This window comes from Triturus cristatus, chromosome 9 (assembly GCF_964204655.1).
Source record: "Triturus cristatus chromosome 9, aTriCri1.1, whole genome shotgun sequence".
Lineage (NCBI taxonomy): Eukaryota > Metazoa > Chordata > Amphibia > Caudata > Salamandridae > Triturus > Triturus cristatus.
This window is the reverse complement of record NC_140592.1, coordinates 83,366,553-83,392,436: the sequence shown is the minus strand read 5'-3', so window position 1 is coordinate 83,392,436 and position 25,884 is coordinate 83,366,553. Positions and strand designations below refer to the sequence as shown.

Genomic DNA, 25,884 nt, shown 5'->3' with positions numbered 1-25,884 from the left:
GCATAGCCTGTCAAACTCTATGGGAAATACTCTGTACAGTATAAAACAAAATACTTTTAGGGAGACATGACCTGTGTGTTCGTTGTCTGTCCAAGAAAAGTGGTGGGCCCTGATGACCATGAACAGATCCAGCCAAAAAATGGCTTGGGTTACATCTTAGCAGCAGTCTGATTTGGATAAGTGTTTTTATATATTTTCAGGTCTGAGGCCACCAAGAAGAAAGGCCTTCAGCAAGTGGACGCCACCTCGGTCGCCTTTTAACTTGGTTCAGGAAACGCTCTTTCATGATCCTTGGAAACTTCTAATTGCCACCATATTTCTCAATAAAACCTCAGGTAAGCTGCAGTCTCATCCTGTGATACTTTGAAAGTAATGTTTGAATGCCAGTAATATGTTAGTTGTTTATTCCGCCCACATTATGATATCAGTTGGGGCTTATATCTTGACATGTGGGATTGCCCTGGCTTGAGGATGTTGTGCTTTCTGACAAGAAACTTGGTTAAAACTTAGAGCTTGTTTGGACCTTAAACATAGGTGTAATTAGATCCCTGATGCCCCTGAAGTGTTGGAGAACATACATCCTTCAGGTGACAACCACATTCAGTACGTCCGTTGTGAAAACTTTCATCAATTTTATAACCATACTCCAGATTGCTAATTGCACATGCTACTCAAGTTGGTAAGAGACACATGTAGATGAGAACAATGCCTTTCTTTGCATCTAAATGAATTTAAATAAATCTTTGTGGACTGCAGTAAGAACGATTATTAGACCTGCTACAGAGATCTGCATTCAGACTGCAATGTACATATTTGATTTGTGACTGGTAGAACTAATAACATGTTCATTCTCCTGAAGGTTGATATTAGAACTGATACCATGTAATTCTCCTGAAGATTGATAATAGTATCTCATTGGGCACTATTGTCACCTGTCCATGTGAAGAAATGTGTGTGGGGATGAGGTCTATACCAATAATCACAGAGTAGAGTAAGAAGCAATAGATTCTTAGCATGTGTTGGCTTCAGATACACTTGCTATGCACACTCCTGCCATCTAGTGTTGGGCTTGGACTCTACAACTTGTCTCGATGAGTCTTTTGTTGCTGACGTGGGTACGAGACTCCTCCTCGAGTGAATGCGCATGATCAATAGCTCCATTGTCAGATTGTTTTTTGTGCCATTTGGTTCAGACGGATGATGCCTGTGCTATGACTTCTCGATGCAGAACAGACACAGAGTCATTTTCTATGCCCCGATACTCTTTTGACTTCATCGACCGTCACATTTTTCCAAGCAAATTCAACTAATTCATCGACTCAAATGGCTGCCTCATGTGCACCCATTCCCCAGCGTTGTTGAGAAATACCCTGTTCTGGGGTATGCAAGGGAAGGAGAGACTTTTCCAAAAGTCTACCACAGTACAGAGCACAATATGCCTATTCGGACCAACATAGCATCTGCAACCTCTGCTTGTCTCCAGAACACAATAGGATTGTACAGCATGTAACCTGGTCAAGAACAAAAAGACCCCTCTCTGTTGATTTGACCGACATCTAGCGCACAACATGGAGATGGAGACAGAGGCCGAATTCTCTGTGGACGAAGAACTGGTCTGCACCTGCGGAGAGGTAGAGGAAGGCAGGGCCACCTTGTGTAGTCCACACTACATCGCTTCTGATGACTCCAAGCATGCCGAAGAGGAGGATCAAGACTGGCCATCGCCTTCGAACATAGAGCTCCTCGAAGAGCCTACGGGATCACTCCAAGGGCTGTGAGTATCTAGAGTCATTATGCCCTTTTATACTTAACTACCACCACCTTGGTGCACCACAGCCCACGGACTCTGGTCGACACTGAGAACGCACCTTGGAGCCGAGACAGGACAAAAAGCCTATCGATCCCAATCTGGCTTCAGGTCACAAGGGCAAACAAGGAGGCGATAGAGAGCCCTCAAAGCTGCAACAGGTAACGGTGCCGACAAAGCCAATGATGCTCCTTCAACCCTCAATGCCATCGGAACCATTGGCACTGCGCACCCACTTGGTGCTGGAAAAGTCATTGGAGCCGAGCAGTCACAAGCCATTAACTCCACGTTAGCCTGACCCAGCTGCCGGTGCAGAAAAAGCTATTGAATGTCGATGCTCCACAGTAGCATCAGCCATAAAAGTTACACATGGACATGTCACCGGCAAAAGGTTTCTACCAAACAGAAAACCAAAACTACTGCAGATCCAGCTTTGGAGGAGAATATCTTTGAAACCCTCCAAGGACGTATGCAGAAAAGAAATTCAGCTGCTAGAACAATTATCCTAGAAGCGTGGTCTCCTCTGTAATAGTTCCTATTTTCAAGAAAGGCAATAGACAAGATCCTAAGTGTTGCAGGCCCATATCCCTGATCAGTTCAACAGCAAAGATTTTGGGCCCCATCATAATGAACTGACTAGTGGATTGGGCAGTAGAACAGACTGTTTTATGGGATACTCGGTATGGTTTCCGCCAGGGCCTAAGCACCATCGATCGGGGACTTAATTTGTACTTGCTTATTGCCAGATACAATATTGCGATAAAAGGGGATCTGCATGTTGCATTTATGGCCCTCAGCACATCTTTTGACAGGGTTAACAGGGAGGAGCTTTGGTCTATCATGTTGGAGATTGGGGCTGGCCCTCATATAGTTGTTTTTTTTTGGGAGAGCAATTTACATTATAATTTGTCCTCTTCTGTGATGGATGGTGGAGAATGCACTGACCATTTTAATCTTAATCGGGAGTTTGCTAAGGATGCATCTTGGCTCCTTTTTTGTTTACTTTATATATTAATTACCTTGAAAAATCATTAATCAAAATTGGCAAAGATTTGGCCAGAGTTGGTTCTCAATCCTGTGCTATTTATACTAATTTTACGTACGGCCGTGGGACTAGAAGTTTTACTCAACTAATTTGTAGAATTTATGGACAGTCTCAACACTAATTTTACTAAGTCCCATATCATGGTGTTAGGCTCCCGAAAAACCAGGACTAGATTATATTGCGTCAACGGCAGTCCTCTTAGACGAGTACTTGAATTCCCCTGCTTGGGAGTTCTCTTTTACTCTTCTTTATCCTGGTCACCTTTGGTATCGGCCAGAGGAAACCTGTTCTCTAGAAGCAAAGCGTCTGTGTTTGACTTTGCCTCTAGGCTGAGCGACAGTTGCAGAAAGAGCACTTCATACACTTGATGTCAAGATCGTGTTAATGTATTATAATAGCAGGACTAAACCATTTTGGAAACACAGCAGTTGTTTGTTGCTTTTACGAACACTAGAAAAGGAAACATAATTTCCAAAGCAGGCATTGCTCGAAGGATAGTCAAATGCATAGAGTTGTGTTATATTAAATCCAAGAGAACATTACCAAAAGTTCCACAAGTACATTCTACTAGGAAGAAAGGTGCTTCTATGTGTTTTCTAGGTGACGTTCATTTAGCTGACATTTGGGCAGCTACATGAACAAATCCACACACGTTTACTTAACGCTATTGTGTGGATGTCCAAGCAAGACAACACGCTCTTTTTGGACGAACTTTAGGAACATTATTTCAGACATCAGCACCATCAAATGCCTAGAGCCACAGCGAGAGGAGAAGTGCTTTACAGTATGTGCATAGCATGTGTAGCATAGCATTCACTCAATAGTCATTTCAAAGTATATATTGCCAAGCACATCCTCTTATGCCTCCTAAACACTGGAAACTGGCAACCATGCTTAGTCTTCTGGCGCATGTATTCAAACAAGTATTCTTCATCTAACAGTTCATGGCATAGTGTGAAGTGTTCTAGCTGACCTGACTTTTTTTATGTTAAATGTTGTCCACTTCCACATACGTTATCTGGTTAAACTGCCTCCTCTGATGATGCTGGAAAGAGTACATAATGCCAGGTTTGCAGGCCTGTGCAAAGAGAGCACTGAAAGGGGAAACGGCCACTACAACGCGGCCGTTTCCACGCATTACCATAACCACGCATGCATTACAACTCATGCGTGGTTACAACGAAAAGCCTTTACCATGCATACCTTTACTACGAAATACATAGTAAATGCATGTGTGCTAAAGTTTTTTTAAAAAGGGGGGGGCTTGGGGGGGGGGGGTCTCCCCTCCACAAAAAAAAGCTTGGGATAAAAAAGGGGGCTTGGGGGGCAAAAGTAAAGAGGTATAAATAAAAAGACGTGGAGGCAATCGGCGTCCTAAGAGGAAATGGAAAAACACTTCCGCTTCCTCTTAACAACGTACAACGTCCCCACGGAAGATCAAGGAGAGAAAAGGTAAGGAGGAATGAGGGGGTGGTGTCGCGGAGGGGTAAATTTAAGGGGTAAATGTTTAGGGTGAAAATCCTTTAACATGAAAATGCCATTTACATGCATAGTTTAACAATGAAAATCGTTGTAAAAGTATGCGTGTAAAAGGAATTTTCGTGGTAAAGGATATGCGTGGTGATGGCATTCGCGTTGTAACGCATGCGTGGTAAAGGCATGCGTTACAACGGAATGCGTTGTAAAATCATACAACCCACTCAAAGCATGGTGGTACTAGATGAAATCATAAGGTTCTACATTCTTGCCGTTAACTGGAGGACACCCAAATCTAAGGGAAAATATCTGACCATGTTTTCAAGTATCTGTTATTTGCTGAAAATATTTTGAAATTGTATTTCAATTTAATGGCAAAAATAATGAAATCAAACTGTATTCTTTACATAATTTTTGAACATTCATATATGTTTTGGAAAGCAGGCATAATGAAATTTGTTAGGTGTCTGCCACCCTCATGAATATGTCTACACCGGTTCCTACTTAAGATCCACAGCATGTATATTACAGATAAGTGGATGATGAATAAGGAAGGATTGAGGTTTTGCTTCAGTGCATATTCCAAACTCCCTCCATAAAATACTTTGGAGATGGAAACCCTTTTCCAAGTGTAGGCACAGAGGGGATAAGCGAGTAGGATGGAAAACAGAAGATCCAGATTGAATTGGGCAGTTATTAGTGTCGAGTTCACAGCAGGTATGCAGCCTGCGCATTGGATCAGAGGTCCAGATAGGGTAACCTCTGCAGGCTGTATACTGCAAAACTTATTGTGCCAATTTAGATGTTGTTGAAGGTCTTTTCTGCTTCTCCAGAGATGGAGGCACTTACAAGCTCAAGGGTGACAATGATAAAATCCTCAAACCATGGAGAACCAGGATGAAACACTGCAGCAGATATAGGTAAGAGGACCAATAAGGTAAATGTAAATGAACTGAAGGGATGTAAGGGAATCAAGGGAGAAAACAAATGTGAAGGACCCAAAGATAAGTGCGAGCTGATAGGAACAAACGTGTACCTTAAAACACACAAGATATAGTAAGATGTTTATTTCTGACTGCCTATATTACCCAAAAACCTTTCCCACACAACCTTCACCTTACTCGTGTATCTTCTGAGTCCCACTCTTAATATCTGCCCCAGCCTCGCCAAAATCTACGCGAAACTACTCGCTGACCGTCTGAAATTTATGCTGCCACAGATAGCGTTGTCCGATCAGTCGGGATTTGTAATGGGGAGGTCAACTTCCCACAATCTGAGAGTATTGTTTGGGCTCCTGCATTATTTGGATCCCAAGGTGCAGGCCGCGGCTGCATTGCTGGACGCCACTAAGGCGTTCGACTCCTTAGAGTGGAAATTCCTACGGACGTTATTCACTCGCATGGGTTTTAGCCCCTCCTTTGCCAGGCGTATTGGAATACTCTATAATGATCCGACGGCTAGGGTGAGGGTTAATGGTCAGACGTCTGCCCCGATCTCCATAACCCGAGGGACTCGGCAGGGTTGCCCTTTGTCGCCATTGCTATTTGCCATTGCGACGGAGCCGCTGGCGGCCCGTTTGCGCCAACATCACACTCAGCGCTGTATCGGATTCACGTCGCGTGGCCTACTGGTATCTATGTATGCCGACGACATCACCATATATATGATGAATCCGTCGGAGAACTTTGACCCGCTGATGCGTGAGGTGACACGCTACAGTGGCCTCACAGGCATCGATATAAACTGGTCGCAGTCGGCAATGTTCCCGCTGACGGATGGTACGAGTAAATGCCATACGGAATTCCCGATTGACTGGGTCACTGATGAGATTAAATACCTGGGCATACAGTTCAGCCGCTCGGTACAGGAAATATGGCTGGCCAACTTTGGGGTGGCCGTGGAATGGCTGGAGTGTAAGGTGAAGCGCTGGAAAGCGCTGCCACTGTCTTTGACGGGCCGCGTAGCAATTGCTAAAATGGTGGTCGTGCCTAAGTTTCTCTACTTATTCGTAAACATCCCCGTGCCACTCACGAAGTCGTTCTTCCGCCGGCTCCGCTCCGCCTTGATTGAACTGGTCTGGGCGGGTAAGCAGCCCAGAGTGGCATGGAACCTCCTCACACTCCCCTTCCGCCAGGGAGGACTCGCGGCCCCGGACATTGAGCTATATGCGTATAGTGCACAGGCTCAATACCTGCATTACTGGCATCACCCGATCCCTTACCAGCCCCACGTGGCAATAGAGATGGACGTTGCGGCCCCCTGTCCCCTTCGTGCAGCGGTGTATCAGGGATACAAACGCTCCCGGGAGGACATTGATACTGTTGAAATGGTACGCTGGGCCTGGTCAAACATTGCTAAGCGTGCAGGCGTTGTGGATTTATTTGCGCCGAGTATGCCCCTTGCGGCTAATCCACTGCTGGGTCCATTGACAGACGCGGCGGTGGTGCGACGGGCGCAGGCCTGCGGCCTGAGGGTGGCGGGAGACTTGTACCCGGACGAGACCTTCCTTACAGTGCGGGATATGGCGGCAGCGTCTGAACCGACGGCCTCGGAGCTTCTTCTCTACTATCAACTGCGGTCTGCCTGCAAATGCAGGTACCCTATGTTTCCAGATGCTCCGCCGACGCTTGCGGCCTTGGAGGACATACTCTCGAATTCCTCCACGTGCAAACTGATCACACGTATCTATAGGGCTACTCAAAACGCAGCTCCGGTTGTGCACATTGACTCCAGGTCCTCGTGGGAATGTGAAGCGGGTATATCTATTACAGAGAAACAGTGGGAGTACTGTTGCTCCCAACTTGAAAACCTATCACCTAATTATAGACTGCGGTTGGTGCACTTCAACTATCTACACCGGACTTACCGTACGCCCATACAACTGTGTAGGATGGGACTACGGTCCGATGCGAACTGTTGGAGATGCGGTGAGAGGGAGGCCACGTTCTATCACCTCGTATGGGTGTGTGGCCCCATACGCGACTTCTGGATTGCAGTCTTCAATACCATAAGGCAGATCGTGGGGGCGGAGATGGAGCTGGACCCACTTGTGGCCCTGTTGGGCTTCGTTAGAAATGTGCCTAAGGCCTCGCGTAGGCTTGTGGCCCTTTTGCTATTACTTGCTAAGCGCCAAATAGCGCTACACTGGAAGAAGACGGCACCGCCGAAAGTGGTGGCCTGGATAGGAGCGGCGGTGTACTGTAGGGAGCAACTGACTTCCTACTGGGACCAGTTACCACAGCGCTCGAGGCCCGTAGATGTATGGCAGCCGCTGGTGGATTGGTTGGCGAGGACGAAAGCGTTGGAAGATGACTAGGGGGGTGGGCTGTGACTCTGGTGGAATGGCGAGGTTGGAGTTCGACTGCGGTGCGCTGCACGTGGGGGACCGCCTGGCATAAGTGTTCTGAGGTTTGGGGTTCGCTTTACGTGGGGGGTTGTCAGTTGATTGCGTGGTCGCGATGTACTGTGGGCGCAGAGTGGCGGCGGTTGTGACATTTCGACTAGTCATTGTTTGCTTCCTTTCGACTCTAGCTCACTGTTAGTTTTGTTGTGTGTTGTTCATCGTAAAATATTGGAATGCTGCTCAAATGTACGACCTAAAATGCTTGGGCGGAGATCCGCCTCGCAACCTAGCTGCCTGCCTCCGGGTTGTTGGCTGAATAGCAATGTACTATTTGATGGAATAATAAAGGTTTTGGAAAACAAAAATCTGCCCCAGCCTCCACAGCCCTTTTCTCCACCTCTTCCACTGACCTGATGCTGGCCTACCTAATGAGCTTTGCCCTTAACTTCCTCTGCCAGTTTTCAGGATAAGGCTGCTGAACCTGTTGTGTTGGTGGATGGACCCTTACAGTATAGAACCTCCCACAATATGAACAGCACCTTCTTTTCTTTGCATCTTGTTCCTCTTTAGTAAGAGGTCACCTTACTTCTCCAATATGTATTGGTTCCACAGGTTCTGTTTCTCTCAGATTCCTCTCTGAAGAAGGGAGAAGCATCAAGCACATGTGAGCCCATTTTCTTTCACTGCTTCATGGTGGGTTTTGTGTATCGATTTGCAAAGTTAACTCTAGCACAGAATTCATAGTGGTGGGGCAGTTCTGACCAATGCCACAGCGTCTTTAACCTCTGCTTGGAGGCGATTGAGAAGTCAGCAGCTGCTGCCATGTTCGTTCAGCGTGCCTCTATCTTAAGCTGCTGGTACAGGTTCATTTAATTAATGTGTCCTTGTTCCCTTAATGTTATGTAAGGAGACCCATATGAGCTAGATATGGTCTCTGCAATAGCCAGGTATGCTAGTGAATCATACTAGAACTGGTCACATTGTACGACATACTTGACCAATTATGATAAAATAAGGTCCACTCTTTCCTGCTCAGTTTTAAAATGTTCAGGCCTGAGCTAAAATTTAATTTACACTGAGCATTGAGGCCTTGAGTCCATTATGAACTGCTGCATACTTCCCAGGGAGGGCCAAAGCCGTAGCCGAACTTCCTGACAAAGGTGCTGTTGTCCAACTGACCTATCTCTGTTGCTAGGAACTGTAGTAGTGTTTGTACCAGAGGGTAAAATTCCTAAATATTGAACACCATCTTGGATTTCACTAATAGCTTGTGCTTCTGCATTAATGGATTGACTTCGGAATCCAGAATGGACCTTGCAAGCTGCCAGGATTGGGGTATTACACCGAAGGTTTTTGATGGCAATCCCAAATTTCCACCCCTTTATACCGAAATCAAAATGGAAATTAATTTTCAAGTGTATACACGGAGAGCAAGAGAATTAATAGATTGGAAAAAAAGATCAGGACTGGATTCAACTGGAGCGGAAGTCTTGAGTTCACAGCTGAGAATATATGGTGTGCAGCTTACTCTCTGACCAGTCTCCTAAGTCTCATTCATTTTTTGTTGTTGTAGATCTTTAATGCTTTGTATATAGCATCTACAGACGATGCACTTTGACCGCTCAACTTGAGTGCCATACAAATCCAGCCCATTCCAAGTACAAAGCCCTCGCAGATAAATAATAACAATAGTGCTTACATTATGTATGCCCATATAACAACCAAGAAAGTAACTCAATTTCAATTCAGAATTTTTATTCGATTTAAAAAATAAAATCATAAAAGTCAAGTCATTAAAAATAGTTCATAAATTGTCTTTGCCAAACTCATACTTATTTTAAAACCCACATAAGATAACCTACAAGAGAAAAACAGACTGTAAAATAGTTTAACAGCTGTAAATACAGCAGGGCAGGTCTGACTTGTGTAAAATTCAGTGGTTTTAAGATTGGACGTAAAAAAGTATGTTGTAAATTATTATATTTTGGGCAAAGCATAACAACATGCAGTGTGTCATTAATTGATGTGTTATCGCAGTTGAAAGGGGCAGGTCTGAGTCCGTAAAACAACCATGAATAAAAGGAACTAGACGGGGAAATAGATTCAACCTGAAATAAGTCAGCAGGCGGAGTTGATGACGTGTCATATTCCACGTCAAGTAAGGTTCTGTGCTGCTGACAGTTTTAACTAGAATCGCATGTCGCATTGAATGTTTCGTTAATGCAAAATCCTCACGTTCTGAAGCCAACTTGTCCCTAAAAGCAGTTTCAACCCTTTTGCCCTCAGAGATTGGTAAACTTAAAGGATTATCGTACAGGTCAGGCCTCCCTAGGGTCTTCATAATATGCGCCATGTAGGCCAGCCACGGGATCAAGGAGGATTTATTTTTAATTTTAGACAATCCTGTAAAATTAATCTGCTAAAGCAAAGTTCCTCTTTTACCCAAATTGAATGCCAGAGTTTCAGGGGGCTAAGACGGAGCTGGTCAATAATATAGTCTAAGCCTAGTTCTTCATGGACAATTTGATGTGGTACACTTTGTGGAACACCCGGGAGGCCCCTTAAGAATTTATTTTCGGCTACTTGGATTGGGACAACCCGGCCATACCTCCATGTTCCACTGCCATGACTCGCTATTGGGATGCACTTAGCCCTGTAGATTTCCAGGATCGATTGTATATGAGTGCGCCCGAGCCTGTGGAAAAATCACCTATACTAAATATAGCTCTGTTTAAAGACGAAACGTTCTGGGTAATAAGTGAGTGCCAATTTAACCCTGAATCCAATTGGACCCCCTGGTATCTGAACTGGTCTACCTGGCTAATGTGATGGCCATGCACAACGTATTTCGTGCTCGGTGGACCAAACTTTATGATGTGTGACTTTGAAAAATTCGTTAGGTCAAGGCTACTCATAAAACTAAAAAAAAAGGGTAAGAAGTTTTTGTAAACCTTCAGCTGTGCAGGCAATTAAAACTGTATCATCTGCATAGTGCAGAGCAGGTATACATCAGTCTCCTACTTTAGGGATATCCACGCTTGAAACTATCAGGGCTTGCTCTATGTGATTGATATAAAAAATAAATTAAAAAAGTGCTGAAATACAGCCTTGCCGAAGTCCACGCCACTGTTTAAACTACTCAGTGCATTCTCCGTTAGGGCCAAACCTGCACTAGCTGAAAGATCTTTATGCAAATCACGCAAAACGTTTGTTAGGACTGGGTCAAGATCCATCTGCGCCATCATGTACCAAAGTTTGGATCAGTTAACTCTATCAAAAGCAGAGATATGGTCCATGAAGGCCAGATGGATTTCCCCCCGCTTGGACTTGGTATATTTACAAGTTAGCAAATATAGGTTCAAGGTTTGCTCTATAGAGACCCGGCCCGGGTGAAACCCATAATGTAGGTCGGATAAAAAGCCTCTCTCCTCGGCCCAATCTGAGAGGCGATTTAATAAAATCCGGTCAATTATTTCCGCCTCGGAGTCTATAAAGTAGATAGGCCTAAAACATGCGGGGAATGACCTGCTGCCCTTTTTAAAAACAAGGACTGTTATTGACTGTGACCAAATTAGTGGGAGAGGACCGGAAGCTGCGGAGTTTAAGTGTAGTGTCAGAAAAGGGGCCCAAAGATCTATACAGGTTTTAAAGAGGTCCCCAGGTACCCTGTCTGGCCCAGGTGCTTTATTTGATGGCAACTGAGAGTTGACAGTTCTGACCTCAGATAGGTGAAAGACTATGTGCTGGTTGGTCCTAAAATCCTTCAGTGCCTCAGGCTCCTCATCTAGGCTATAGCTGGCCTTAAAATGGTCAATCCAGACCTGGACTGGAGTAGTACCAGCCTGGTTAGAGAGGTGGTCATTGCTAAAGAGAGGCGAGTGAACAACGCTCCAAAATGCAGAGCTGTTGCGCTGCTGACTAGCACTTAATAGCTTTTCCCAAGTCTCCTCTTTAAGTTGGGCTTTGCGTTTCTTACAGGCCAATCTAAAAACAACTCTGGCCCTTTTCCCTTTCTCTTGACAACCGGGCCTCTCATGCAGAAGGTTAGAAAGGTCTTTATGGGTTTTAGGGCACCGTCTATCAAACCATCTTTCTGCATTTATCACGGAGGTGGGCCATTAGCCCCAAGAGACACAGCAAGGCATATGTAGGTATCGTTCAGCTCGTGAGTTCTGATATGTATTGGAGTATTGCACCCCAGTATCCCACTATAGCTGTACAGCACCATACCATGTGCGGGAATTCAGCAACTTCCTCTCCACATCTGGGGGCACACAATTTCCACTCCTAGAAATATGCAGTCTATCCTTTGTAGGGTTAAAAAAGTGTGATGGAGGTAGGTGAAACTCGTTTGCATTTCTCCCATTGTTGACCCGATAGGTCAGTGTCCAACACTTGTTCCCACCACTCCTTAAGATGTCCCAGTTGCTGCGCAGCAAAATTTTATAAAGTGCCATTATAGCTTGCCTGCCAAAACAATGTGTCAATAGTATTTGGAGTGGTTTTGAGGTTACTGGTTCCGTGGTGTCCATTCCCCACAGCTAACGGAGCAGGTTTATTGGTCTCTTGTAGAACATGAAAGAGGTTGCAAGGTCCCTTCTGCAAAAGCTCCCCACATACTTTGGTGTGCATCGATTCAGGGGCGTATATCATTTAATTCAGATAGTGCTGCGCTCTCCGGAAAGGACCAAAGGGGCACCCTTCACATATTTCTTCCAGCACAAACGAGCGGTCCTAAACAGCAAGCTGGTTGTCGTTTGCTTCTTATCTACTCCACAGAAGCCCAACAGCAGCTGTAAGCCATCTCAGTGTTCCCCTATAATCTACAGGTTGTCGATCCTACCAGCAATTGATGGGCCACTGGAATTGCACTGCTGCTTAATATAATTCATAGTCTGGACCAGCTAAACCCCCTTCATCTTGGGGGAGATAAAGGTCAGTCAACCGCACCCTGTGCCTCCCTGTAGCTATATTACCACTGATAGCAAGGATCTCATCTCATTGAGAAAGAGATGTTTCAGTATGAGTGGAAGTGCTGTGAAGAAGTATAATAACCTAGGTAGTATCAACATTTTAGAGATTGCAATGAGGCCCATAGTAGATAGCGGTAAAGCGCTCCAGAATGGAGGATGTTTTGGATCAAAGTGCTAGCCCTTTCTAAGTTACCAACAAGCAGATCTTTTTCAGTATGGTAGAGGTGCACTCCCAAGCACTTAAATGTCAGTCTCTAAATGCAGTACAGTGTTCGGTCGAGGCCAGTGTCCATTGGGTTCCCTAGCAGTCCACGGGAACAGGGAAGATTTGTCCCAGTTCACTTTGTGACCCATAAATATATAAGGGCATCATCGATATATATTGACACAATATGCCATTCTCTGCCCATCTTGAAACCCCCCCGCCCTCGATCCCACGTCTTCGCTCGCAGGGCACAGACCAGAGGCTAAAAAGCCAGAGCAAATAAGAAAGTGGGGAGTGGGCACCTCGGTTACTCTCCCGATCTGGATAGGGGGTGATATAAGTTCCCCAGTATGCACCTGCGCCTCTGAATCCCTATACAGAAAACTTGTCTTGAATGAATTCAGCCCCTATGTCGAAATACTGCAAAATCCCCAGCAAATAAGGCCAGCTGAGGGTATCCAAGCTCTTTTCAAAATCCATTGAGCTCACCCAGTGATTCTCATGGTGCCACCTAGCCCAATTCATAATCCCAAATTAAGCACCTGAGATTCAAGAAGGTGTTACAGCCGGAAATAAGGCCATTTTGATCAGTGTGCATCAGAGTCTGAACCAAGGGTAAGAAGCAGTTGGCCAATATTTTCCCCAGAATTTTGTAATCTACATTCAACAATGACTGTGGTCTGTAGGAACCTACTGCTAGGGGATCCCTGCTGGGCGTTTACAAGACCACAATTTGTGACTGCAACCTTTGTTGACCCTTGGGATAGTGACTTCGACACTGCTAGTGAGTAAGCCCCGTGGGGGTTGGGGGAGTTGAGCAATCTGCCATTGTCAATGTCTGGTACACCGTTGATGTCCCCTTCCACGCGCATGGTAAAGTTGGGTCTGAAAGAAGGGAGGGGGTGAGTATGGGGATGAAAATTGCGGCTTGTGTGTTAGAGGGGGAGACCTCTATTAATGCTATTCGTTCCTCATCAAGTAGTCTCTCTAGCCCTCTAGAGTTATGAACTGGCCCTCCTGTTATGCCCTAGAGCATCTGGAATGGGACCCCAGATGCAACCCAGATTAGCAACCCTCTGGCATAGTTAGAGTATGTGGTACCCACCAATGTGCTGCACCCTCGCTTGTACAGTTTGGGCAGGTCTGTAGTGATCATGTGTTTCTTGTAAACCTGCAAAGCGTATACTAAGAGGGAACGCTTCTAAATGTGTCAGGCTTTGTCCCTTTTGTTTAAATCTTTTTTTATTGACATTTTCACATTTTAATCAAACAACATGAACAAGGCATAGATACCACGTATAGATACTTTCCAGTGCTGCAATATCCAGTACAGTACCTTATAAACAAGTGAGTTATTCAACAGGATACTGAGAGAAGAGTCATGGCCATGCCAGTATAAAGGGCGTAACAATACCGTAGAGTCTTACCATTGACCATTCTTTAGGTATTTCGGACATGGTATAGCCTAGGCCAAACTGTGGACATAGGGTACAACAAAATAAGGACAGCGTAATCGAAGGAGGAGTAAGGGAGTCACGTGAGACCTGCTGCCACATGTGGGATAACAGAGTGGACCAGTCCTATCGGAGCTTAAAGACAGCAACATTATGAAGCGGGGCCATACCTCTCCGATGTCAGGCTTTGTCCCTTGTATTGAAAAGGATGCATCACATATCCTCCTCCTAAGGCCTGGGTTCACTACACATAGTGTGATGCTGGCCTGCTTACCAGCATGTGCACTCAAAGCATGAACTGTGAAAAACCTCAACTCCCCATCCCTGGTCGAGGACCCGATGCTTGCCTCGCCATAAATTTGGCAACCCAAACTGGTGCCCACGTTTCATGTCCATTCAGTAGTCGGTGGGGGGCTTTATAAAGTTATGTACTCCGTTTTCTATGCCCTGCCTCGGGTGTCCCTCCTACCCCACTGATCATACATCATCCCTGTCCTGCCACCTTGCTCGCCCATCACTTCCATCTATCAGTTTTAGCGTCCATTGTTCCCCTTTGACTGTGGACGATGCAGTGAACCATCAAAGGGTGCATGGGTGTCCATTGTCTGCCCAGTCAAGTCCGCCATCCCTGGGATCAGCACGGAGCCTCGCCTCGGGGTCAGCATGGCCTCCTGTTTCCATATCAGTGTGGTGCTCTTGGTCATCTCCTGATGTCTGTGCTCTGGGCTGGTGTACCTTTCGATCTTCTCTACTATTGTGGTCTTCTTTAGCTGTTTGTTCTCAAGATTGCCATCCCCTGAGTCTTCATGGGGGTCCTTTCTTGTGTGTCCAAGCCTGATTGTCATCAGTGGAGTCATTGTGGCCACCCGGTGTTGGGGCCCATTTAGTTAGTATCCAACCATGAATGTGCTTCTGCCGTAGTTTTAAAAAAGTACACTTTCACGCGATTTGTGACCCGGAGTTTTGCCAGGAACATCAAAGCATATCTTATGTTGAGTCCTCAGAGGTGTTGCCTAACCCATCTGGTATGACTCTGTAACATTGTGTCCCAGTAGCGTAGTCCAGATAAATGCTCTCTTTATTGCTCTCGATCACCCATGGCCCTTGTGCTCTGGATGCCTGTAGGATGTGGTCTCTATCCCGAAAGTTAAAATGTCTTGCTACCACTGGTCTTGGAGGCACTACTGGGGCACTGGTCAACCTGGTACTCTGTGTGCTCGTACCACTGAGAAAATGTGCAATTGTTTGCCAGCCAGTACCGTGTCCGCAAGCCAGGACCTTTGGTATCATCTGCTTTTAATTTCAAGAATCAATTCCTCCCAGAGAGCCTTGATGTCTGATTGCATAGCAAACACTGAGGGGTGAAGCGTCACCAGTGTTGACTCATTTGTCTCCACCAGTTTCACTAGTTCTCTATGATCAGCCCACAGCAGTCCCACCTCAATCACCACTGCATCTAGTTTCAACTACAAAGTGGATTTCATGGGATGGGGTAGGGGTGGCATGAGTGGGACGGGGTTGTGGCCCTGTGCATCTGTAATGGAGGAAGAGAGATAGGTCCGCTCCCCCGTGTAGGGGGAGGGGAGTTGGCTGCCGGCCCCGCCCCACAGACTGCCCGCCGATCGCTACTATTCCACGCCCACAACACCAGAGCCCAGTGCTGCCATTGCTCTGTGTTGTGTGGCGTAGGCCGCGCCTGTCTCTCCAGTGTTCCGTAGTTCTCCCCAGGGCTGATCAGGTGGGCCAGCATAGAAAAGACAATATGATGAGCCAGGGAGGAGAAAATCAGCGAGCACCCATGGGCAGGCCAACCAAGTAGTTCAGGAGCTCGGACTCCGCTCGCATCGCCCTCTCCTCCGCCTAAACCCAATAGGGCCTCTTATGGTTTGTCCTTTGCCCACATCATGGCATACAAAAGCTGTGAAACTTCTCCAGCTGCAGTCAATGGCCCAACTCTCGCTTCCCCGGCTCTCGGGACCTTTAGTGGGCGATGCTGGCAGTGCGGATCCCACCACAGAAGATCAGGATACGTGCAGGGGAAAAACAGCATGGATTGCAGAGTCGACAACTTACTTAGTAGCCTGCTTGGCCACGCCCCCAAGTTCCACCCATAATATGTGCCCCATTCTCCACAGGCTGGCTGTGCACCTGACACTGTTCTGACCTTCCCTGGTAACACAGTTGTTGGACCTGGCCCTTTTTGCAGGGTTACCCCTGGATTTTTTGCCTTCTGTTGCTGAACAAATTTTTGGAGCCAGTAGGCTTCTGTGCGCTTTTTTCCTGCTAGCCAGTGGTTACGTGCTTATGCGCTCCCCCTAAAACATCGTACCAATGGCATCTACCTGATTGCTACATTTAATTTACGAGTTCCTAGTAAATGGTACTACATGTACCCAGGGCCCTAAATTAAATACTACTAATGAACTGCAGCATTTGTTATGCCATCCACTCAAGTAACCTTTTAAAACACATCAGACCTGCCACTGCAGCCTGTAGTACAGTTTTAGACTTCCATTTTTAGCTGGCAAACTTAAGCCTTTTGCCAGGCCTAACCATTCCTTTTTAATACTTATAAATCACCCGTAAGCAGCCATAGAAAACACGTCAACACTTCATGAACATGCAAATACAGAGAAAGAAGTTAATACATACAGTGTACATTATACCGTGCCATACGAGGAGGATAAATATAGGTATGGGTACCCAAAGAGAGTTCAAGAAGCATAATGTTGTACATAACTCCTGTGGGCAGATTTGAAACCATATAAATCAGCTAGCCAGGTCTCCGGTACATGGAGTCTGAGTAGCAGGAGGCTCAGTCTCTTGGTCAGAGTTTTTTTGTGATTGTGCCGATCAAGCCTCAGTCTCTATGTGGAGAAGATAAGTGTGATATGATCCCCATACATCATGAGGACGAGGCATGGGTGGCTGCAGCAGCACATACTTTTCTATCCTGTTGCAGACCATCATGTCTCGTAATCCTTGAGCCACAGTGGGTGTTCCGGTTTGCCCTCCATGTCCTTGCCAGTCTACGATTAGCTAATAATTTCTCATTTATCATCTTTATTTCGGTCACAAGGACCATAAAAGAATTACACAATATAATAGTTCACACATGATTAAGAACAAGTTAATTGTAGAACAAATGGTCTTTAATTTACAGACAAGTTCATTCAGTTGGTGTTGACTTAATACATCGATTGCGACTGAACCACATAGCTGTTAAAAATTTTGCGACTGCAAATACAATTGGGGCAGACAAATCTTCTTTTAAAATCCTGAATGCTTGGAGGTGCCGTCTACAGCCCAGGTTTTTGAGGAGTGGGACAAGCCAGTAATTCCTTGCTCTTCGATAAACTGGGCAAAAAAATATAATATGCAAGTCAGTCTCACTTGGATGAGCACAGGCTGGACATTGTGGTGTAAACTGGGAATTTGTCCAGTGAGCCGTGTGCGCTCTAAAGGGGAGGGTTTTATACCGCCATTGCATATAAAGCTTCCTTGTTAGTGAAGGGCCTATATTATCAAATGCAAGCTCTAATTGGTATAAATCTTTAAACCCCAGAAATTTTTTCGATAGGGGCCTCTCCCATACACTCTTAATCAGAACGCATAAGTGATGCTCATAGTAGACCTTAGAGATGGATTTGCGTGAGATTCTGGGACATGTATTTTCAGGATCAGACCACAGATCCGGTCTGCCCAATGACTCGCATATTTGTTTAATGTATCTAAGCCAAGGAATTTGTGCAGGTTTGACAAGACGCATGATCTCCTGGAGCTCAGCTCTATAGTTTGACAGTTCCGGTGTGCACCATAGTTTTCGCCAGTAGATTATGGGCTTAAGGCCCAACTCCTCTGTGATGGGTCTAAGACCTAAGTCAAGTCTCAGTGGGAGAAGAGGGGTACTAGACGGAAGGCCTGTCAATTACCTTAGGAAATTATTCTCCGTGACCTGCAATTTTTGGGTTGCGGTATGCCCCCATAATTCGCCTCCGTAGGTCACTGCCCCTTTTGCCTGAATTCTGTAAATTTGGAGGCGGGGAGAAAATGGCTTATAGGTTAGTCCTCGAGTCATCCTTGATATACCACCTATCAACTGGGTCAGTTTAAGGTTTGCCCTGGTTAGGTGTGAGTCCCATGTCATGGGCTGGTTGATCGTTACCCCCAGGTATTCAAATGTATGAACCCTCTCTAGTCTAGAGGGCCCTAAGACAGGGTTTGCACGTGTAGACGAAGGTGGATTGAAGATCATGTACTTAGTTTTAGAAGCGTTAATCTCCAATCCACGTATCGCGCAAAAGTTTGCAAATCCGTCCAGGACCCGTTGTATACCCATGGGGGATTTGGAGAGCAGCAGGGTATCGTCCGCAAACAAAATAGCGGGTACCCTGCTGCCATCCAGTCTGGGGGCATCGGTATTACTCAACCCATTCAGATGGTTAATCACCCCGTTGACAAAGAGGCAGAAAAGAGTCGGCGCAAGCCCACAACCCTGTCTGACTCCCCTGTCAACGGGGAAACCATCCGAGAGAGCTCCTCCTCTACCACACCTAACCCTGGCAAAATTCCCCTGGTGCAACCTTCTTAGAATTAATAAAATGTCAGCTGGGACCCTAAGGTCCATTAGGACAGCCCACAGTTTGTCCCTTGGGACTAAATCGAATGCAGCACGAAGATCCACGAATACCGTGTATAAGCTGCCGCCCTCGATTAACACAGTCTTCCAGTGTATAAGATTTAAGCGGAAGATCTGGTCAGTAGTAGAAATGCTTCTTCTGAAACCAGCTTGGTATGTACTCATAATTCCACATTCCTCTATCCAGTCTTGTAGACGGTTAAGAATGAGTCTGCCGAATAACTTCTGGGGGACGTCAATGAGGCTAATAGGTCTGTAGTTGGCTGGGAGTAGAGGCGAGCCCTTTTTGAATATTGGGACAATCTCTGCGCCCAGCCAAGTATCTGGCAACTCCATGCCCTCCAGGATTGAGTTGAATAGGAGCATAAAGTAGGGTGCCCACACGTCTGGTTCTTGTTTAAATAAATCACCAGGCAAGCCATCCAAACCTGGTGCCTTGCCTGATGCCAGCCCAACAATAGCCATTCGGACCTCCTTTAGTGTAAATGGCAACCCCTTCGGAATAATATTAGCCGTCTGAATGGAATTTATTCTGGCCCCATCAGGTAGCTTGTAAAGGGACTGAAAATGATCCTGCCAAGCCTTTGCTGAAATATTGGGCTCTATGGCAGAGACCAACTCCCCAGAGCCTGTGTTCGCGCAACGCCAGAATTTGCACGAATCCCCGCATGCCAGGAAGATAGTAAGTTTCTCCCATTTTTGGTGTTCCCATTCACTCTTGGCATTAGTGGTCAGGGTTTTATAGGCCGTTCTCCTTGCCCTAATTTCCGCACTACCCTTCCTCTCCTTAATTGAAGTCAGAAGATCGGTTTTAGCCTTCCGACAGGCAGTGATATACCAGAGGGGGCCAGGAACAAATCCATTGGCCCTTTTGGGTGTGATAGTGAGGATATCAGATGCTGATTTAATAAAATCAACGTGTAGTTGCCCCAATTGATTATATGCACCCTAAGTGCTACCTTGCACACTTAAAACCTGGACCTTTTCGAGTATGGGTATTAGATGGACATACAACTTCGATGTCATCCCTGTTTTTGCTGCTAGTTTCTCCCACCTTACGCTGCGTCTGTTGTTCGAGAGGGATAAACCCACCTCAGATAAGTCCCTCTTCTTCCCCCGAGTCTCTAGACCAGGATGGACATATTCTAGTTCCAAGTAAAAGAAACACAAGGGCACCCAAAGCAATAAGTCAGGGACCTTGGGAAGTAACGTATTATAAGAGACACTGGTCCCTGAAAACGAGAGATATTCACAAAAAACTATGAATATAGCCAAAATTGGTGCTATATTCTAGCCTATGTCCAGCCGGACAAGGCAACTTTAATAAGAAACAATAGTTAGCAGTGATCAAAGGGATGTAAGCAAAATGTTGGTGGGACACAAGCCTGTATCCTGTGGCTTACATATCAAGAGGACATAATATTTCGAAAAAACATACAGGCAATTGCAGTGATGTTTCTATGTCAGAGAATACTAGGTAGTGAAACATCTTAGTATAAAACTTGCCACCTTCACCACATTTTATACACATAGATTGTTTAAGTGTAAGGTGAACCACATAGTCGACGACGTTTCGATCCTTAACGGGGGGATTTTAGGATCATCATCAGGACTAATTAGTATGAATTGCCAATTTTTTAAAAAAATATGCCTCGGGTGGAGACGAGTTACAAAAATTGGTGATTCGTCTGGGTCCAATGACATGAGCGAATCAAGGTTCCGAAGGATCGGCCTCGGGTTGGCGGAGTTTAAAACAAGATGGAAATTCGTCTGGGTTCGATGACCTGAGCGAATTAGGGAATCCAAGGAGTGAGCCTTGGGCAATGAAGGTACAATCGAGTCAACACGGTGATGCGGTATCTCGTTACAATGAAAGAGATGCGTTCAGTGGGGGTCTGCAGGACAGCGCGGTCGGACATCGGATTGTCCGACCGCGCTGTCCTGCAGACCCCCACTGAACGCATCTCATTCATTGTAACGAGATACCGCATCACCGTGTTGACTCGATTGTACCTTCATTGCCCAAGGCTCACTCCTTGATTCCCTAATTCGCTCAAGTCATCGAACCCAGACGAATTTCCATCTTGTTTTAAACTCCGCCAACCCGAGGCCGATCCTTCGGAACCTTGATTCGCTCATGTCATTGGACCCAGACGAATCACCAATTTTTGTAACTCGTCTCCACCCGAGGCATATTTTTTAAAAAAATTGGCAATTCATACTAATTAGTCCTGATGATGATCCTAAAATCCCCCCGTTAAGGATCAAAACGTCGTCGACTATGTGGTTCACCTTACACTTAAACAATCTATGTGTATAAAATGTGGTGAAGGTGGCAAGTTTTATACTAAGATGTTTCACTACCTAGTATTCTCTGACATAGAAACATCACTGCAATTGCCTGTATGTTTTTTCGAAATATTATGTCCTCTTGATATGTAAGCCACAGGATACAGGCTTGTGTCCCACCAACATTTTGCTTACATCCCTTTGATCACTGCTAACTATTGTTTCTTATTAAAGTTGCCTTGTCCGGCTGGACATAGGCTATAATATAGCACCAATTTTGGCTATATTCATTGTTTTTTGTGAATATCTCTCGTTTTCAGGGACCAGTGTCTCTTATAATATATTCTAGTTCCAAGGCATTGTGGTCGCTGTCTTCTCTCGGGATTACCCGGAAATCTCTAACAAGGGACCACGATGGCAGTGGGACCAGAATATAATCTAGTCTAGATTCTCTGCCCTCTCTATTGAAGGTACATCTTGGGGGAATATCAGATTTTAGCCTTCCGTTGCAGGCTCGAAGACCATACTTCAGAGTGAGGGATGTAATTTGCAGAGCCAGAGGGGACCAGACTCTAGGGGCCGGTGCTTGCATCGGTGGTATAGACCAGGCGAGATCCTCGTCCTGAGCCAAACCGTCCATTGTGCCCAATAACGGCTCGAAGTGACAATTCAAGTCGCCACCTATTAGATAAGGGGTGCCCTCCGGAATTGTGTTTAGGACAGATGCCAGCTCCTCAATAGTGCGCGACTCATGTGCGATGTTAACTGGCCTAGAATAGACATTCAGCACCATAAGGTTGTGGGAATTTGGCCATTCTAGTAATACAGCCAAAATGTCCTCCGTGTTCAATGGGAAGACAGCGGCCCTACATCCCAGATCAGTGGCCACCCAGACTGCAAGGACACCCGAAGGGCCGCCTCTACCCCCCCATTTTGCGTATATAGAAAATGCAGCGAAGCCTGTGCGGTTGAGGTCTTCCCTCGCCCATGTTTCTTGAAACAGGCATATGTCCTTATCCTCAATAAAGGAACTCCAAGTCGGGCAATTCAGTTTGTTAGCCAGGCCCGCCACATTCCAAGATAGGATTTTAAGGGAGGGCTTGTTAGTCCTCTCTATTTTGGGAGTGGAGGGTACAGCAACATCAGGGTGCGTCACCATGGGGGGGAATGTAGTCGATCAAACCAACTTGGGCAGCCATCACCGGAGATGTAATGGGTGGAAAATTAGGAGTCCCCGCACAAACTTCCCCACATGTTGGTTTCTGCTCGGGATGGTCTATCTGTATGGGGGTGGCTGGTCGTGCGTTGTGTGACGAGAGCCTTTTATAGGCCAGGTCCTCCCCAACCCCTGCCTCGCTCCGTCAATCCACCATGTCAAGGTAGTTGAACCTGTTATATGTGGGAAAATAATCATACGCTGGAATTCTGGAAATGGGATAATCTTTCCTTTCGCCTGGCAGCCGTCTGGCTCCTCTCCTAGACACAAATTCCCACCCCTCCTCTTCATGCTCGTATCTTGCCGAGGGATAAAAGAATGATAGGGGGAGGGTTTGGATAGCGGACCTGTGGGCATGATGGGGCCAGCTGCATATATACGAGACAGTGGCGGGGTCCCTGAAGTTAATCACCACGCAATCACCGTGGATGGATTTCTTAGTTTTGCCCAACCAAGGGAGTCTTCTCACCATAAGAATCTCGCTGTGTTTTCCTTCTGGGAGGGGTCTGTTGTTAGAAAGCCAATAAATTACCTTATTTTTTAAGGCTTCCACAGGTTCTCTAGTGGATGTTTTTAATTCGGGGATGCCTGTTAAGATTACTGTGTATGGAATGGCCTCCGGTGGCAAGTTGACTGTCCTGCAATTTGTGCCAATTCCATATACCCCTACTGTGGGCGCAACCAGCTCCTCTTGGGAGATTACATTTACACATGGTGGAATTGGTGGTCTTACAGTTTCTGATGTAGTCGACAAGGATTGTTGTGTTTGAATGAACTGAGGTGTGGGGAGCCCTTCCTTGGGTAGGGATGCGGGTGTGAGCTCACTGCCCCTGTTAATCAACCCTCCACTGGTGGATCCACTGGATATGTGCTTGTTCTCTATTGATTGTATAATTCCCTTTTGGATATTCGATAAGCATGTTTCTAGCTTGGCTATGCGGTCTGCTAAGGGATTAAATATTTCCCCGAGGAGAATGCGAATATCCGAGAGGGTGAAAGCCACTTCCCTCATTATAATGTTGGAACTTGGGGGCATCTGGGCCGGGGTAGGGATGGGTGGTACCCTTTTTTTCGCAGGCGGAATCAGCCCCTTGCTTGCTGGGACCTGATGGATGGCCTCACTTTTGGAATTGTGCTTTGATGTTTTCGACTTACGCCCCCCTGTAGTTTGGGCCCTCCTTTTTCTTTTTGGAATGGCTCCCAACCTCTCCCCCTGTGGTGATTGCACAATCTGGCAAGCTCTCTCGTTGGTTGTGTCAATATTAGAAACAGTCACCTTAGCAGTGGTTAGAGGTAGAGGGGGCCTAATGGGAGGGAGAGGTATAATGCTGAGCTCTGTGTGGGCAGAAATATCACAGTCGGTAACCGATATAATAGGACTGTGTGGATCGAGTGGGTCAGGCATGCCCTTAATCCCCCAAGTGTCAGGTGATATACGAACAGAAGTATGTTCTGGTGTGATGGCATGTGCGAGGGGGCCTAAAGACGATCTCCTGACCCAGTCAATTTCTTGTGATATTCGCCTTTCTAAGATGGTAATTTCATCAATGAGGAGCGAGCCTGCTTTAGCAAAATACGTATCCAAAGTACTTTTTGCCGTCCCCGCGGCTAGTGTGGTTCTGCTCCGCGTTTCCCTTGTAGTCATAGTTCGTGTCTCAGCTGGACTGTTGGGTGGGAGGCTGTGGTCCGGGTGGAGGGGCCCAGGCCCTGCCTCGCCCGTACTCGAACGGCCTCAAACGGCCCGCTCTTAGCCCGCTCTTAGCCCGGTCTTCGCCCCGAGCTTGGTCCCGCGCGCGTTCCGCTAGCGCGGCAGGGTGTGGCGATTTTTATTGAAAATCGGACGTGAAGGGGTGTGGACGGGAAGAGGCCCCAGCTGCGCCGATGGTGATGAGTGCGCTGTGCAGGCTGGTCCTCGCAGTCCCGACCTCCGGTAGAATGCGGAGCAAAGTCTCTCCCTGGTCGTGCGGGATTCAGGTAGGCTGTGATTCAGGGCTGTTGCCGTGAGGAATCTAACGCCAGTGAGACTCTCCCTAACATCCAGTAGGTCTGTCAGTGAGCCAATCTGTAGTGTATGCTGTGTTATAGCTATATCTCGGTCCAAACTGGGGTGGCGTAGTGGGCAAAAGAACAATGGATTTAACCCAGATCTTTTGACTAGGGGAGAATGTTTGCATTGTCAGCATTCCGTCCATCATTTGTTTGCTGTAACACTTTTCGCCCTAAGTGGGATGGGTATGCCCAGACGTGGGTGCCTTGCTCACTGTGCCACTGGATTCAAGCTAGCCTGGCTGAAGAAGGGTGATATACCCTGAAACCGGTCCCAGTATGCTTGTTTCCGGTCCAGGGAGGACCTGGCCCTTCGGTCTGGACTGTTCCCATGGGGCACAGGGTCAAGACTGATTTGCATATGGCTGGGTCCAAACTGGGGTGGCGTAGTGGGCAAAAGAACGATGGGTTTAACCCAGATCTTTTGTCTGGGGAGAATGTTTGCATTGTCCGTCCATCATTTGTTTGCTGTAACACGGGTTATATCTAATAGCACCCCCAAGGGCGTCACACCAGTAACTTAAGTTGGGGGGGCGGGGGCACTTCCATGCTAAATGTAGAAAACCAGCATTGTCCTTTGTGGGAATGTAGGGTCAATCCTATGTCATTTTTGGGTGGTAGTGTGGGCCCTATGTAGGAATTTATAATGTAGCAACTTGTCTCTAAAAATGAATAGATGGTTGTCTGTTTACAACAATACTTTCATCGTTTGGTGGATAGGGGCCTACCAAGCTCCAATTCCCAGGACTCACTGGCCACATCGGTTTTAGCTGACCAGAGTTGCATAACTCAACAGTACTGCTTATTGACCCAGGGGGTAGTGTCCTTGGATGTGAAGAACTCTGTTAGGGGCGGGATCTTGCAGATACCAAGGCCATGAAACTTTTACTGTATCTCTCAGTTAGGCATATATGAATACATCTAGTGTTATTGCATTCCCTCGGGAGCGGAATTGTTCTAGGGAGAGGACATTGCCGGTGATGTACAATTGACTCTGGTACTCCACACCCATTTTTGTTAACTTATTGTTTTCCGTACACTCAAGCATAAGTAGTAGAGCGGGAGTAGTTTAATGACCGGGGAGTAAAGCCTTACGACACAACATTTTCCAAGCCCAAAAAGTAATGGCTAAGTCTTCCATGTCTTGACTGTGAAAAACTCCTAAAGTTGTTTTTTTCACTGTTGTGAGGCCTATCTCATCCAGAAGCTAACACTGGATTTTCTTATTAAAATGAATAAATGCTAACTTCAGATTGGGACCAGATACAGGTAGGCTTATTACTCTCAAATGAATTGTAATTTAAAAGCCTCTTTAATGGTAAAGTCGGATTTTAAGTTACTATTCTGAAAATGCCACTATTCGAAAATTGCATTTTCTTGCCCAAAACAAA

General features: G+C 46.2%; 1 protein-coding gene across 1 annotated transcript in view; it reads left to right on the top strand.

Moving 5' to 3' along the window:
* MBD4 (methyl-CpG binding domain 4, DNA glycosylase) overlaps positions 1-25,884 on the top strand; it is a 103,849-nt gene that overhangs the window by 65,028 nt on the left and 12,937 nt on the right. Inside the window, exon 4 of the mRNA XM_085627606.1 lies at positions 201-335. Within this exon, the coding sequence (XP_085483732.1) occupies positions 201-335 (135 nt within the window). The remainder of the gene's footprint in view (positions 1-200; positions 336-25,884) is intronic.